Source organism: Nyctereutes procyonoides, unplaced genomic scaffold (assembly GCF_905146905.1).
Source record: "Nyctereutes procyonoides isolate TBG_1078 unplaced genomic scaffold, NYPRO_anot_genome, whole genome shotgun sequence".
Lineage (NCBI taxonomy): Eukaryota > Metazoa > Chordata > Mammalia > Carnivora > Canidae > Nyctereutes > Nyctereutes procyonoides.
Genome location: NW_026575034.1, coordinates 15733502 through 15751258, shown reverse-complemented (window position 1 = coordinate 15751258; position 17757 = coordinate 15733502). Strand labels below are relative to the sequence as shown.

At 34.4% G+C, this 17757-nt stretch overlaps 1 protein-coding gene across 2 annotated transcripts in view; it reads left to right on the top strand.

Moving 5' to 3' along the window:
• Positions 1–17757, top strand: part of USP47 (ubiquitin specific peptidase 47) — a 113784-nt gene that overhangs the window by 78497 nt on the left and 17530 nt on the right. For both annotated transcript variants that reach the window (XM_055317661.1, XM_055317662.1), the window contains 10 exons: positions 1996–2091; positions 2168–2320; positions 4657–4824; positions 6951–7082; positions 7524–7600; positions 8126–8181; positions 10768–10880; positions 12072–12176; positions 14263–14470; positions 16545–16660. In XM_055317661.1, the coding sequence (XP_055173636.1) occupies positions 1996–2091; positions 2168–2320; positions 4657–4824; positions 6951–7082; positions 7524–7600; positions 8126–8181; positions 10768–10880; positions 12072–12176; positions 14263–14470; positions 16545–16660 (1224 nt within the window). The remainder of the gene's footprint in view (positions 1–1995; positions 2092–2167; positions 2321–4656; positions 4825–6950; positions 7083–7523; positions 7601–8125; positions 8182–10767; positions 10881–12071; positions 12177–14262; positions 14471–16544; positions 16661–17757) is intronic.

Here is a 17757-nt window from a genome sequence, read left to right as displayed (position 1 = left end):
CTCACATGCTTTAGAAAAATATATGATGTGTGTGAGAGTGGTAGAATGATAGAGCAAGGGTAACAATATTAAAAGTTGGTGAGTTTGAGTAAATTATGAGAGTTTTCTTTGAACCTTTCTCTGAGTTTTAACTTAAAAAATTAGAAAAAGCGCTAGCTATGAACTGTAGCCAGAGACCAGTACACATCACACAGTTAAGTAGAATTTGAGTTCCATGATTGTCTCGCTCTACACACCTCCCCTTGTTTTAAGATATTGAGTGTTTCAGTTTCTATGTGGAAAGCATGACTAATTTGATATCAGCCTATGCTAAGCTATATGATTTCTCTTCAAGCTTTTTCTGTGTTGCATTTTTACAGGATTTGCCTTTTTCATGCTTAAAATATACTTTAAAGAAAAAAGAATCATTCTGAATGTGCCCCTTTCTGTGACCTCCAGTAAAATGCTTGGTCATGTGGGAAGAACCCCACTCTTTGATTCTCCTTCTCCTACCCCCCGCCCCTTGCTTCCTTGGATTTCTGAGAACAAAATAGGAGATGGGAGAGGTTAGAGGCATTTTAAAATCTTTTCATATTTTTTATTCTTATCCCATAATGAACTGTATGTGGATAGTAGTTTTACTAGTATTGTCAGCTATTTTATATTTTGCCAGGTCAAGCTCCTTTATCTTTTGAGAACAACATGTTCTGAATCAAAAGAAAAATATTTGAAGATATTTTATCTTAATGATACAATTTTTTTCTTTGTATGTAGTAAATGTGGTCAGTTCTGATTAGACCAAGTGTGAAGCAATCACAACAAATGAAACTTGAGATTATACAGTCCATCCTTAATTGTATTAATGACAATTTATGTTTTATTGTGAAAAATCAGTGATTAAAAATTAAAAACTTTGGGCAGCCCCAGTGGTGCAACGGGTTAGCGCTGCCTACAGCCCAGGGTGTGATCCTGGAGACCCGAGATCGAGTCCCACAGTGGGTTCCCTGGGTGGAGCCTGCTTCTCCCTCCCTCTGCCTGTTTCTCTACCTCTCTCTCTCTCTCTCTCTCTCTCTGTCTCTCATGAATAAGTAAATAAAATCTTTACCAAAAAAAATGAAAAGTTTTATGCCCACTGATTCTTCACCAGTATTCATACTAAGTTTCTTGCTCCTGTCTTAGGGCTGTATGGAGAAAAGAGAACCATGTGGTTCCACTAGGTGAACAGTCCAGGAGCTCATACATTTTCAAATGGTACAGTATCTGACATGCAGGGAGAAAGCTACCCAGTGTTTTCCAGTCTTTAGTGCAGTAGCAAATTATGGACTGATGCTCTAAATGTGGTAAATGATGGTTATTAGATTTTTTTTTTTTTTTGGTGTATGAATAGTTTGAATTCAGAGTTCTCTGTTATTTACTGTACAGTTTATAAATGTCACCTTTTACAAGAAGATTGAAGTGATGCATGTAACTAATTGCTTCTCTAAGAAGTATAGAATTTTTGATCTAAAGGCAGGATTTTTTTTTTTTAAGATTTTATTTATTCATGAGAGAGAGAGGCAGAGACATAGGCAGAGGGAGAAGCAGGTCCCATGCTAGGAGCCTGACGTGGGACTTGATCCCGGGACTCTAGGATCATGCCCTGGGCCTAATAAGGCAGGCGCCAAACTGCTGAGCCACCCAGGGATCCCCTAAAGGCAGGATTCTTATTAGATTATTTAGCCAATTCCACAATGTAAAGTCCATAAAAATTAGGTAGTGGTAACTGACTGTGATGTGCAGTATTAGGAAAGACAGATTTTGTGCAGAATTAAGGCAATTATTTTGTTGCTCAGTTTTTATAGTGACATTATATTGCTGTTGATATTTTTTTTTTCCTTTTTGCATTTTGAGTTCCTAATTTTCTAGCCATTCTACTTCTAAGTATTTTGATAATTGCAAAGTTTTTACATTCAGGGCTTTGTCATTAATATTATAACATTTTTTAAGTAATTATAAAACAATTTTTTTTCTTACTAGGAAGAAGCACTGCATGCATTTATTCAGCCAGAGATCCTGGATGGCCCAAATCAGTACTTTTGTGAACGTTGTAAGAAGAAATGTGATGCACGAAAGGTAGATGCCATGTAGAAATTAATACTAAACTATCTGATATTATATTCAATATTCAATAGGTCCCCTTTTTTTTTAGGGTCTTCGGTTTTTGCATTTCCCTTATCTGCTCACCTTACAATTGAAAAGGTTTGATTTTGATTATACAACCATGCACAGGATTAAATTGAATGATCGGATGACATTTCCTGAAGAGCTAGATATGAGTACGTTTATTGACGTTGAAGATGAGGTAAGATACTTATTCATATTTTTTTGTTAAAAAACATTAGTCAATTCATTTTGATTGATCACGTGTTTAAAAGAGCTGTTTGGGGTAAAACACCGGTAGTGTTTAGAGTGTCTTCTTGATAGAAGATATTCCTTTCCTCCCGTATTTTATAATGCCAAGTTCTATAAAAAGATCTAGATTTGTGTAAGCTGTTTTGTCCACCATAAATTATATTTATGATATTCTTTTATCATCAGAATAACATACGATATTCTTTGAAAAGATAAAAAGGATCTCAAACTCTGGAATTATTTCTTTAAATTTGAATTATTTCTTTAAATTACATTTATAATTTAATTAGCAAAACAAACCAATCTAGAGGTGGGCTGCACTGTGCTTCTGGTATGTGGTAAACAGAACACATGTCAGTGAAAAAATGAGCAAATTGGGTAGTATGGCCTCTATTTCTTGTATTTATCTTAGTGTCTTTTTCAAGGACTACTAACTTTTTCAAGTTAAAGTTTGCCACCTCTTAAATAGGCCAGGCTAGAAAGCTAGAAAATAAATATTTTGAGAATGGGAATTTGAAGGACACCAGTAATGCTTATCATTTTCTTCTACTCATTAACCACCCCCTCCAATGTTTTCTGGTTCCCCTAACCTTATTCAGTAGAAGATTCTTAATGTCCCACTCTATTCTTTGGAAACTTCTGATTTCATTATAGATTGTAAATTATAATTACAATCACTGGACATAGTTGTTAGTGATAAATCTTTATATTTTTCAAAACCATCATGAGTCGTTAGTTTCTGATCGTACCTGATCACTGTAGTTATAAAAATACCTCTTTCCAAAAGCTCAGAAATGAGCTTAATTAAGTACAGTAATTGCTTTGTATGGCTTTTATAAAAAGAGAACTCTTTAAATAAAGTAGATGTTCATGGAGTGGTATCTATGACCAGGTTTACATTTTGAAACATTTAATTTAAAATAGTATTTCCAGGGCTCCTGGATGGCTCACTCAGTTGGTTGGACATCTGCCGTCAGCTTGGGTCATGATCCTGGGATCCTGGGATTGAGCCCCATATCAGGCTCCCTGCTCGGTGGGGAGTCTGCTTCTCCCTCTGCCTCTCCCCCAGCTAGTGCTCTCTCCCTCATACACACTCTCTCAAATAAAAAATAGAATCTTTAAAAAATAGTATTTCCAACGGTTGTGCTTAAGCTAAGGACTCTCTGCAAAGTATATACCAGGTTTAAAGTAAACATAGTCTTTATAGGAGTCCACACAAACAGAGATCAGTCAGGATTGGATTGGTTTTTCTGTATGTACCTAATATATTTCTTGTAAAAGGAGTTCTTCTACAAATAAAGATAACCTAGATATAATTTGACAGGAACTTTTAGGAAGTTCTAGGTGCATTTGTTGGGAGAAGAGATGTTCCAGCCTCGAGGAAGGTCAGGAATGATCTCTTTGGACTTAGTGTAGAGTTCTAGAGTGGGTTTTCACTTTGAACCAAACTTTATTGAGGAGTGAAGACTATATGTTAGATGCAATCCACACAACAAAGTTCTTGGCAAAAAGTTGGTGCTTATTATTATATATTGCTTAGTTAATTTAGGAACTCCTGTACAACCTGTTAAGAGCCTACATCTTAGAGATGAATTCTCAAACTATTAAAATAAAAATATTTTAGGTATGTATATTAAATATTTAAAAGGGGCAGGGAGTTTTTTGGGGATTTCTAAGAAGTAGAGTCCTTCAAATAAAATTTGCATGAGAGGGGTTTAAAAATCATAAAAGCACAAAAGAGTATGATTTTTTTGTTATATTTCTGCCTCTATGCACTAGAATACAAAGTTGTTGTGAATAGATACAATGTTGTTTTTCTTTCTGATTATAATACCTACCACAGTGATAAATTGAACTTTTTGTTCAAGAAAAGAAATGATATTCTTTTGGGATTTGAGAACAAAAGCTCACTTTGGTACTTATGTTCTCTGCTTTTATTTTTATTATTATTATTTTTTTTTGTTCTCTGCTTTTATAGACCTTGATGAAAGATGGTAATTTAATTACTTTGCAACTATAAACATAAGTGGGGTCTAATTAGAAATCTGAATCACTAATTCATTGTATTTAAATTTTAAGGATTGATGGAGATGCTTTTACAATACATTGTTTTGGCTTAATTTTACTTAAGGACTCAGTAAGAAGACAAATTTATTTAAAATAAATACTTTTATTAATAATATCTGAACTTACATGAAGAAGTTAGCATGTAGACAAAATATTTTGCTGAGTATGTGTTTTCCCTTTGTTCAGCTTGTAATTGTAAGATAATTATGTTTTATTAAGAAATCCCCTCAGACGGAAAGTTGCACAGACAGCGGGGCAGAAAATGAAGGCAGTTGTCACAGTGATCAAATGAGCAATGATTTCTCGAATGATGATGGTGTTGATGAAGGGATCTGCCTTGAAAGTAATAGTGGAACTGAAAAGATTTCAAAACCTGGCCTTGAGAAGGTACCTTTTATAGTTTATGGGTTTTAGTTGAAAGAATAAAATAATCTCCTAGCTGCTGTATAATTCTGTAGCTACTGTGACCAATAAATTCTCTTTAAGAAAAGTAACTTTTGAAAAGGAATAACTTCTGAAAAGGAATACCTTTTAAAAGATTTTCTTATGCATATATGTGATCATAATTATACTTTAGGAAAAGGTACTTATAGGCAGGGGCATGAATTTCTGAGAGGCTCAACTATAGCTATGTGACCAAGCTGAGTGGTGGTACGGAAAGGGTGTTTAGTGGTCAGGAAACCGCTCTGCCTTTAAAGCTGCACCAAGCCTCTAAATCTTATTATCAAAGTCTTCTCATATAGTGAAATGAAAGTATTAGGCTAGACCTGTTGATTTAAAAAATTTTGGCTGTGTACTCCTTATGAAATAGAACCAATCTTTTAGAGATGGGGGAAAGCTAAAGCCCTCAGCCTCCCTCCCCTCCCCATGACAGCCCTTAAGACACTTTAAAAAATGATATAGTTCAAGGGCACCTGGGTGGCTCAGTGGTTGAGCATCTGTCTTTGGCTCAGGTCATGATCCCGGGGTTCTAGGATTGAGTCCTGCATTGGGACACAGGGAGCCTGCTTCTCCCTCTGCTTCTCTCTCTCTCTCTGTGTCTCTCATGAATAAATTTTTAAAAATGATACAGTTCCATGCCTTTCTCTCTGCCTGTGTCTCTGCCTCTTTCTCTGTGTCTCTCATGAATAAATAAATTTTTAAAAAGTGATATAGTTTCATGGATTATAATTTGACAACTACTGGACTTGATAATCTGTCATAAAACCTTTTATGTCACTGATTTTTAAAGATTTTATCAAACTGTTTCTTTCGTATTCATATAATCTGCTTTATTGAGGGGAGAGTTATAGGTCAGGTATCTTCAGCATGTGTGAATTGTGAATCACTAGCCTGAAGACTGATCAGTAGTTCAAGTCTTGCAGAGTCATATTAACAGTATTTAAGAATGGCATTTCTCTTACATAAATCTATTTTTAGACCAAGACCATTATTCTAACCACTATTGTCATTATCTTTTACTTTCTAAAATTATCTGTTTCAGGGCATATAGGTAGGTGATCATGAATTGCTATGTATGAATAACGTTATGGATACATCATAGCTTAGTATAAAGAACATTGTATCAAGTATGGATTGGCAAACTATTCCCTGCCTGTTTTTCTACATAAACAGTTATGTCTGGGGTGTTTTGTTTTGTCTTTTGGGTTGTTTTGTTTTTGTTTTTGGTTTTTTTTTTTGGTCTTACTGCTAAGTAAGACTTCTTACACAGTATTGAATAAGAGTGGTAAGAGAGGACATTCTCGCCTTGTTCCCAGGCTTGCCTTGTTTCCAGTCTTAGGAGGAAAGTGTTCAGTTTCTCACCATCAAGTGTGATGTATTCCTAAGTTTATTTGTATGTATTCTTTATCAGGTTGAGGTTTCCCTCTTCCTAGTTTCTTTAGAGTTTTTATAATGAATAACTATTGGATTTTGTGGAATTATTTTTCTGTCGATTGATAGGATCATGTAATTTTTCTTCTTTAGCCTATATTACATAGATTTTCTAATGTTGAACTATCTGCATACTTGAGAAACCAGTAGATCACTGTATCACAGATATTACGTAAATACATACAGATATAACATAAATACATTAGATGTTCCAAATCATTTTGTCACTCAGCTCTTTTACAAAGAAAATAGAATAATCTTACTTGAATAAAAACAACTATGTTATTTGGGACTTCTTCATCTTGACTGTACATATCAGAACAGTCTTCCATTTAGCACCTGCTTCTAAAATTTCAGACTATTATTTTCTTTTTACATAAATAACATTGTATTTCAGATGTACATAGTTCAGGAGGTTATAACATAAGTAAAATGTGAAAGAATGCACTGAAAGAAACTGTCTTATATGAAATTATGTGGTGACTTGCCATTTTAATGATCTAAGAGAAAAATGTACCTACAATAAATATCTAAGACAGCTAACAGGTTATTTTATTTTGTATTAATAGATAATAGGAAATATACAAATAAAGGTTTTATATTTTTCCTCTTTTGAGTTACTTTTATTTTTCCTCCCTCAGAATTCCTTGATCTATGAGCTCTTCTCCGTTATGGTTCATTCAGGGAGTGCTGCTGGTGGCCATTATTATGCTTGTATAAAGTCCTTCAGTGATGAACAGTGGTACAGCTTCAATGATCAACATGTCAGCAGGGTAAGGAGGGTTTTTTTTTTTTTAAGATTATTCTGAAAGACAGGAGTAGACTGTTTCTAATTAAAAGCAGGGTTTATTAAAAATGGGAGACTTTGTCCAGTGAAGCTTTTTAAGACACATGCTAAGTCAGTCTTTTGTTTTGGTTTTCAGTAAATATCCTAGTTTGTTTTCATAATTACTTCTTTTGTTTTGTTTGAGGCTTGATGAGTGTTTCCAGAGACAGACTCCCCCCTCCCTTTTTTTTCTCTCTGAGCTGTCATCCAGGCTACCTGTTGAGGAGCACTAGACCTGATTGGTAGTGGCCACTAATTGTGATTAGATTTTGTGAATTGGTAGTTGTGTGGTCCATTTAACTGAGGTTAAAAATAGGCTTACCTGTTGACACAGAGGTGATAGTATTATAAATTTTACAGAAAGGCAAATAATGTAATAACTTTTTAGATAACACAAGAGGACATTAAGAAAACACATGGTGGATCTTCAGGAAGCAGAGGATATTACTCAAGTGCTTTTGCAAGGTAAATAACTTCCTAATTTGTACTGCTTATAAATTAGAATTAATTACAGCTTCTCAACATTTTTTTTTTAACCATTAAAGAGGTTTAACCTAGGGGTCAGCAGCTATAACTCAAGGACCAAACCATGCCTGCCTCCAGTTCTTGGAAAATAAAGTTTTATTGGAACACCAGTGTACTCATTTGTTAAGTATTGTGTGTTGATCTTTTCCCTTAACAACAGAGTTAAGTAACTGCAACACAGAAATATGGCCCAGAAAAAATTTGCTGACTCCTAACTCAGTTATATTAATTGTTATAAGACAAGTTTTTCAAAGAGGAGATGTGGAAATCTCATAAATTCATTGGGAAGAACAAAGTACATTTTTCCTTTTTTTCTAGAATATTTTAAGTTTGAACCTACGAACAGTTACATGGTGTTCTAGTTGTTTGAAATACCAAAAAACTACTTAAAAAAATATTGGTGCTAGGAAATGGAACCTTTACATCTCCATTTTGTTGACATTAATTTTTTTATATTTCTACTAGCTCCACAAATGCATATATGCTGATATATAGACTGAAGGACCCAGCACGAAATGCAAGTATGTCAATATGCAGTTATTTGATTTTAATCTGTACTAATTTCTCCTTGCAAGTTTTGCAAACCTAGATAACTACTTTTATTTTTTTATTTTTATTTGTTCATGATAGACAGAGAGAGAGGCAGAGGACACAGGCAGAGGGAGAAGCAGGCTCCATGCTAGGACCCCAATGCAGGACTCCATCCCAGGACTCCTGGATCATGCCCTGGGCCAAAGGCAGGCACTAAACCGCTGAGCCACTCAGGGATCCCTGATAACTACTTTTAAATGATAGGACGATTAAGTTTTTTTATGCCCAGAAAAAATAATTATAAAGACTGTCATGAGGGACCCCTGGGTGGCTCAACAGTGGAGTGTCCGCCTTAGTCCCGGGTCTGACAATTGAGTCCCCCCAGGGAACCTGCTTCTTTCTCTATGTCTCTGCCTCTCTCTGTGTGTCTCTCATGAATAGATAAATAAAATCTTAAAAAAAAAAAAAAAACTAAAAAATAAAGACTGTCATGAGATAATACCAAGTGGCCAAAACACTTGGAAAAAAGTTGAAATGTTTTTTAATACACTAAGAGACAGAACTCTACATTAAAAAATTAGATATTTATTTACAGTAAGAGTATATTCAGTGATAACCCCTAGACCTGTGTAACAGTCATAATTTGCCATCTAGATGGCGTAGAGCTAGTTATTTAATTTTTCTAAATCTTAATTTCCACATCTGTAAAATGGGATTACAGTATTTTATAGGATTGTAATGAAAAGTTAAATGAGATAACAATATTTTTGTCACACCTGGTACATAGTAAAAACTCAAAATTAGCTATTATTGCTTTTTCTTTAATTATAAGTTTTTGGGGTACTTTAATATCTAAATGCTTTGAATAGGGACTCTAAATGAAGTAAACTTCTGACTTAATACTCAAGAAATGTTTCTAAGAACTAGAGTTAAGTATCTTTGTTTATTTGCTTAAAAGGCAAATAAAGTTTTATGATTCTGGTATGCATCCTTTATTGTGTTTTAATTATATTGAGAATCCTCGAAATAATCCTGTATACACAGCATGCAGGTTTTCTTTTTTTCTTTTTTATTTTTAATTAAAAAAATTGCAGTTCCCCTTTTTTCTTAATGCCAACTTCTGACTGAAGCAGTATTGCAAATAAGTACGGATGTGTGAGTGTACCTATAGATATATACACAAATGGTATGTTAACTCACATTTTTTTCACAATTGTTATAATCATTGTCCTTAATTTCAATATATTTCCCTTGTTTAGCAACTACCATACTGTAAAATTTATTTTAGGTAGTGCGATGTTCTTGTTTACATTTTTGTAAACTCATTATATTTTAAATTCAGTTGGTCAAGGCCTAGGACTTCATTTATCTTTTCACTAGTGATAATTCAGTCCGGAGTCTGTCATATGGTGACTGTTTAATAATTTACTATAAAATTAATGGGGTTGTGAAAAAGGAAATTATAACAAGAAGTCATTTCAAAACAGATTTCAGAGTAGTCATTCTGACTTTACAGATAAAATAATAATACTCCACGGATAAACTTGTCCAAAGTCATAGCTTCCTGGAGATAGAGCCAGGATTGTAGTTTGTGTGTCCTCTGTAGCACCCAGCATTCCACAGGTTTCCCTTCATTAGGTCAGTAACATAGCTTTCCTTGATTACTCCCCTTAAACTGTAGTTTTGTGATGAAGCACCAGAGGGCGCGTGGTGTATGATTTGGAGTATTTTTACAACACCTAGAGCTCATTTCTAGAAATAGTGGATTTTTACCTTCCACAGGGATGTGATTTATATATATATATATATATAAATATATATTTTTATATACATATGTGTATATAACATGCATATGTATATATAACATATATGTTATATATATGTATACATACATACATATGTGTTGTTATCCCTATTTAATGCCTGGTAATCATTGGCTTTATTAAATAGTGTCATAATCTCATATTGTCGCTGTTAATGCTTTGAGTTATGTAAAATTTTGTGGATAGAAGGTAGCTAAAAGATTGCTTTGAGAACAAAGTAAAGAGGAGTGTATTAGTGAGTAATAATAAGCAAATAGCATTTGTAATAGTAGCAGCAGCAATAATATTTATTGCATTTTATTATATTCCAGGTAATTACTCTGTGGGATAGGTGAAGGTGCTAATAAGCTGAAGAAACTGCAGTCTGGACAAGTAAACTTGCCCAGGGTCACATGGTTTCAAATTTCATAGCACAATTTGAAATTAGAAATGATTTTATTTCCAAGTTTCAGAGAGGCTTTTTCAATCTAAAAGTCTTAATCTACATGTTACAGTTGTCCTGGAGCCAAGAGATACTATGGATTAAATATACAGCTTTTTAAAATATGAGACCTAACCTTATGTCATTATCAACTACCTCTTTACTCCTGTCTGGAAGAAGCTGATGTTCCAAGTTGAGAGATTGATGGAACTGAATATATTTTGATGAGAGCAGTTATAGAAGTATATACTATGGAAACGTAGTAGAACAAAATTAAGTAAAGGAAGATCAATTTTCAGTGACTCTGTCTTACCTTGTTTTTATTACAATAGAATTTCTAGAAGTAGATGAATATCCAGAACATATTAAAAACTTGGTGCAGAGAGAGAGAGAATTGGAAGAACAAGAAAAAAGGCAACGAGAAATTGAACGCAATACATGCAAGGTTAGATTTCATAATTTTACTTTAAATTAAAAAGTGCTATTGAATTTTGCTTGATTGCAATTCTCATAACGAATTCATTGAGTTGATTCTGTAGACAGTTATGCTATCATGATCATTAAGCAATGTAACCAACTATATTACTGAGGTAACTTACGGTTTTGTTTTATATGTTCATAAACACTAACATGTAGTGATAATACTCAGTGCTGGTAAGGTTACAATGATATGAACATTATCACATTCTGCCACAAGAATAATAAACTGGTAAAAACCTTACTGCATAGAAATTGAGTAAAATTTATCAAGAGCCTTAAGCAAATTCATATATTTTTATATAATTTTCTTAAGGAAATACCTAATGAGATAACCACACATACTGTACAAACTTTGACCACAAGGACATTCATCACAATATTTTCCAAAGTAGAGAAAAATTTGAAACACCTAACTATATATCAGTAGGAGAATGATTATTTAAGTTGTGATATGTGCTTACCAAGAAACGTACAGTTGTTAAAATTAATGTTTTTTAATTCTTTTTTTAATGAGACATAGTCACTATCAATTACTGAGAAAAATAGACACAGGAGAGAATGATCTCAATTATGTTTTTTAAAAATTACAATATTTGGGGGTTCCTGGGTGGGTTGGTCAGTTAAGCAACAGACTCTTAATTTTGGCTTAGGTTATGATCTCAGGGTCATGAGATTGAGCCCCCTGTTGGGCTCTACACTCGACTGGGAGTCTGCTGGAGATGCTCTCTCTCTGCCCCTCCCCCTACCCACTCTCTTTCACTCGCTCACTCTGTCTAAAATAAATAAATCTTTAAAATATTGCTGTATTTTGGGGATCCCTGGGTGGCGCAGCGGTTTGGCGTCTGTCTTTGGCCCAGGGCGTGATCCTGGAGACCCGGGATCGAATCCCATGTCGGGCTCCCGGTGCATGGAGCCTGCTTCTCCCTCTGCCTGTGTCTCTGCCTCTCTCTCTCTCTCTCTCTCTCTCTCTCCCTGACTATCATAAATAAATAAAAATTAATAAAAAAAATTTAAAAGGGGATACTCCCTAACATTTAAAAAAAAAAAAAAAAAATATTGCTGTATTTTGACTATTAGGATAAAAATGCTGTCTACAAAAGAATTATGTTTTGATTGATGACCTGCTGAGGTGATGATGATATTTTACATTTTCCAGATAAAGTTATTCTGTTTGCATCCTGTGAAACAAGTAATGATGGAAAATAAATTGGAGGTTCATAAGGATAAGACATTAAAAGAGGCAGTAGAAATGGCTTATAAGGTATGTCTAATTGTACTATTTATAATATCGATATCTTAGATAACAATATTAACATTTTTTCCAAGATTATTATTAGAGTTAGTAGTAATACAAGCACTTGCAGTTATGTTCATAGCCCATTTACAGAATCTGTCTCTCTCAAGTGTGTAGTTCATACCTCTCCTATAGAACATAGAACAGATGCGTTTGAGGAATTCATTACTCTGAAAGCCAGTTCAATTTTGTAGAACAAGAATTAGAGTTAGAAACAAAAATTTTTTTGTTCCTTTCATTAATTTAGCAGATATGTATTGAGAGCCTCCCCACAATTTGCAAATATGGTTTAGATGCTATAAAGTAAATCAGTAATATATACTCAGATTATTTCTTCTGATACATTAACCAGGAGAAGGAAGCAGCTATGCAAAAAGTTAGGGAAGAATATTTTAATAGAGATGACAGCATGTGTAAAAACTGAAATGAGGACTTGGCTGGCATAAAACTGAAAAAGGGAACAGTATATTCAGAGTGGCTTGACTGAGAATAGAATAGCATAAAATCAAATTAGAGACTTTGTGTGAGTAGAAGTTTGCAATTTACTCTAAGAATAATGGGAAATTATTAGTGGGGTTTTGAAAGGCATTTAGAAAAGGAAGCATTCTTTAATCAGCTTGTTCTAAATGTCATCTGTAATACTTGACAAAAATATCTTTTGCCCATTCCATATAAATATTAACATCACTGAACTGAAACTAAAGTAATTAGGGAAAAAATGGCATACTACATCATTTCATTTATAATTTATGTATAGAACCAATGAGAGAACTAAAAGTAGTACACAAGATAGCTGCTGACATTGTTTCTCAAAGTGTGATTCATACTTGATTGTATGACTATTCTAATTAATGCCACTGTTCCTTACTAAACTATGAGTGATTACAATGGCAAAGAGTGTTTTGGTTTGGCTCACAATCGTATTTCCAGTACTTTACCTGGTATGCAGAAGAATCAGAATTTGGATGGGTATGTGGATGAGTAAATGAATGGCCAAATAGTAAAATGGATGGATGGTTCTGGATTTACCTCATTAAAAGTAAAAATCCTTTAAACACAGTGATGGACTCTAAGTATCATCTTCGCAAAACAATAGTGAAGCCAAATGAGACTAAAATGGAGAAAACATCTTAATTAAACTGTCTTACAATTAGTGATAGCAGTAACAATAGTTTATGTATTCCAGCAGTTTTTAATCCAGGAAGGAAGAAAATGTCTTAAAAATAAGAAGTAAAAGTTCATAAATAGTCAAATGGAAGAGAGAAGTCAGTCAGTCTTATGTACCAGAAAGAGAGCTCTATCTTTGGGGAGAATTGAGGGTGAATAGAGGTCAGTGGGGACACACCGCAAGGCTTACTGTTTTTCTTAAAAATCATAATCACAGACCATAAATAAGTATAAAATACTTTGAAGTAATCCCATGTGTCTCCAGGCCATTTATTTTTCACTTAAGAGATGTTGCATCCATAGTATGTCATCTACCAGTGATGTGAGCTAGGGAGAAATTGATGAAATTCCTGTGCCCTGAACCATAGGGACTCTGGAGGCTCATATGGAAAGGGAGTTGCAGAGTGGTACATGGGAGACACCAAAATTGTGGCCTCTGTGGTGGCTCTCCAAGGCGTGCTGTTCCCCTGCGCTTAGCAGAATGGTTAAACCCAAACATGTGAGCTGCCAGTTCTTCTCCAGGTTGGGTTAAACAGAAGCCTCATATTCTCACTGGTGATTCTCCCATGTTCCAGTTTAGCGATTATAGAGCAGTAGCTTATAACACATAGATTTTTAGTCTATCTAAAGTTTAGAATGTTAACTTTCTTTAAAACCAGATGTCTTTAAAATTTGTTGGTGCCTAAATTGTATGATTTGGGGGATAGTGAAATAATGATTATTTAAAAATAGCATTGGCATTGTGCCTTTAACTTTGATGTCTTTGGCTTTGATGCAAATCATAAATATATGAATTTTGTTAGGAGCTATTGGTAGTGCAGTTAAACATCAGACTAAAATACTGTATATATTTTTTTCTTGTTTCTTGGGCATTGTTTCCTTTTAGATGATGGATTTAGAAGAGGTCATACCCATGGATTGCTGTCGCCTTGTTAAATATGATGAGTTTCATGATTATCTTGAACGATCATATGAAGGAGAAGAAGATACACCAATGGGACTTCTACTAGGAGGAGTCAAGTCAACATATATGTTTGATCTGCTACTGGAGACGAGAAAGCCTGATCAAGTTTTCCAGTCTTATAAACCTGGAGGTAAAGAATTTTATGGTATTTTTAAGTTGTACTAAACTTAAAATTTGCATGAGAAGGTTTTTTGCTACTAAAAATGAGTTTAATTTTAAATTTTATATGTTCTTAAAATGCAGAATAATTTTAATAGGTTAGGAAGTAGTCCGCAACAAGCTTGCAATGAGGTTCTAGATTACTTTCAAAGAGCTATACACAAAATTTTTTAAAATAGGGTTTTTTTTTTTTTAAGCTTATAGTTTTCAGTGGGATTTTTCTCTTTTAGTACTCCCTTCTCTCCTCCTGTTTCCCAGCCCTCTCTATTTATAGGAGAGACCCTGGTCCAAGAAAAGCATATTCCCATAAAGTTTCAGAAGTAGAGTCTATTTTTCAGGGCCTCCTTGAAGAGGTGGTTTCATAAGCCATCACTGCCAACACTTTTTATTTTTCTCCATACTCTCCAGGGACTTCAGCTTTTTGTTTTGTTTTCATTAAAATCTAGTACATTCCTCAATATCTTGGGTGTTTTTTTCTTTGCTTGAGACTGATCTTAAAAGCAAATGACCACACCCCTAGCTGTACCAGGAGTAGTCCCTAAAGACAGTTACATGTCCAAAGTCTTCTAATAATCACTATATGTAAACTGTAACAAATAGAAGACAATCAAAACCTTTAGAGAATTCTTACTATTGTTGTTGTGACCCTAAATCCCTTGCATTGATTGTTAATCAGAATTCAGACTTATATTCTCTACTTTTATTCCTAAAATTTGAACTTATAAAACCTTCTACTCTTTCAAATTCTGTTCCTCTTTGGATCGATCCTACATATCTTTCCTTTCTCTCTCTCTCTCTATCCTCTCTCTAATCAGGGCTCCTCTTTTCTAAGTAGATTAAGTACCATATTCTCTAAAGGGCTTCGTCAGTCAGACTCTGCTCTATTTATTTTTTTCAAATTATTTATTTATGAGAGACACAAAGCGAGAGAGGCACAGACACAGGCAGAGGGAGAAGCAGGCTCCACCCAGGGAGCCTAACGCGGGACTCGATCCCAGGTCTCCAGGATCACGCCCTGGGCTGAAGGCGGTGCTAAACCACTGGGCCACCAGGGCTGCTCTCTGCTCTGTTTATAAAGAGTTCCTTTGGAGCATTTCCTTGCAGGTGATTTTTGGACTAGGTAACAAAAGTTATGATTACAAGTGTAACACAGGAATAAAACCCCTTTTTAACAAGAACTCTCCATGTGAGTATGGATTGTAAAATTATGATTTTACTATCCAAATATGGATTGATAAAGTATTCTTTATTTATAAATAATTAATTTTAGCAGACTATTTTGTCTCATTTCAATTAGCAACTTAGGGAAAAAACTGAGGATTTATGTATACTTCATAAAAGAAATTAAAACATTTAAGCCAATGTAGTGTTTGAAGATTGTTTCCTTTCCTAGTTACTGAAAGTTTAGTTATCTACAACCTGAAAACAGAAGAGGAGAATATAGGATTAAATTGTAAAATGAATTTAAGTGAAAAAAACAAACCATGTAAACCAAAGCAGTTTTTCTGTAGAATTTTCTGTAGGATGTAGAGAGTATTATTTTGAGGAGAGGAAGTTTTTGAGTATGAACAAGATCTGGAGTGGTATAATGAAAGTTGTTCAAAAGCGGGTAGGCTGCTATGTCCCCTTTAGAATTTGTTTTATGTTCTCTAGTTATATTTATTTAGTGTTGTGGTTTGGGTCTGTATTTTGGAACTTTGGGTGTTTTTAATACGCTCGATAAATTTGACTGTGTTGTTTTAGAAGGAAACAAAGTATATACTTTTAAAAAATCATGTTTTGACTGTTGTTTTAAAGAGATATAGGAGAACTTTTCCATTAGCTTCATTTCTATTTCTTTTTTTAGATGTTTGTAATATGATAAACTGTGAAAGAGAAGTTTTAACTTGTATTATTACATGTATAACATTGTGTGTTTACCATCTTGGTGATTAGAAAAACATTCTTTGCCATTTATTGGAAACACATTAAAAATACAGTGCTCATGTGAAATATGTTTTAAAAATAACCTCCAGTTATGTTTTTCTGTTTTTCAAACGTGACAGAAGTAATGGTGAAAGTTCAGGTTGTTGATCTTAAGGCAGAATCTGTAGCAGCTCCTGTCACTGTTCGTGCTTACTTAAATCAAACAGTCACGGAGTTCAAACAACTTATTTCAAAGGTAAGTTTTAAAATTGGTCAGTGAATATTTTTTAGTGGCTTCTCTGTATAAAGCATTATGTGATAGTTCGAGTAAAGTATAGGAATTAATATATACTAGCAGGAGGCAAGTATAGTTAGAAGGACTCTTCAAGGGGAAGACATCAATTGACAAAAGTATGGAGGTCAGGAAGTGTGAGGTAAGTGCACATAGCAATGGCGTATGGGTTTGGCTAGATCTCTGTCAAGTAGATCTACCTAGAAGTAGAAGGTAGTTTATTTCACAGAGAGTCTTTAAGTGGTAGACACAAAAGGATGTGCTCTATTTGACGTAGGCAATAGGAAGTAGGTTGTTTTCCTAAAAGTACAGCGGTGGTATGATGAGAACTCTACTGTAGAATGGTTGTCTAGTGACACTAGGCTAGTATTTCAAATGGATAGAGGGGGAAGGGAGGAGTCAGGAATGTAGATGAGGAGGCTCTTGAAATAATTCCGGTGAAGGCATAGGACTAAAATGAGAGAAGGTGTGGCTCGTTAGAATGGTATAAAAGGTGAATCTGCCAGACTTGTGATTGGTTGGAGTCAGGCTGGAAGGAGCACAGATGACCTGAGAAGTTTCAGACTTGGGTCACCATGAAGAAGCAATGATCTATTAATAGATATGGAGGGGCACATTTGACAGGGGAGGTGGTGAATTAAACATTGGCCACATTTGGTGACTTAGTGATAAAGAACATAGACTGATTCAGAATCTTTGACCTGGAAAAGTATGATGAAAACATTCCAATTTCCCCTGACCTAAAGCTAGTCCACTGCAAATAAAATGATTATACTGGTCTCTGTAGGTAACATAACTAAAATTTGTTCAGGGTTCTTGAGGCCCAGGTTCAGATGCCTTCGTGTAGTGGAAATTGTTCAGTAATTGCAAGCCAAGAAGTTGATCCACTTTCTAGGCATTCATCTTACTGCAGTATTGTCTGTTATCTCATCTGGGTTTTTTAATGCCTATTTTAACAGGGTTGGTGTTAATGGAACAAATAAATGCTTTGTTTGTGGGGGAAAAATTATAAAGTATTATATAAAAGTTGGGTTTTAAATATCATTATGTTAACAAAGCAG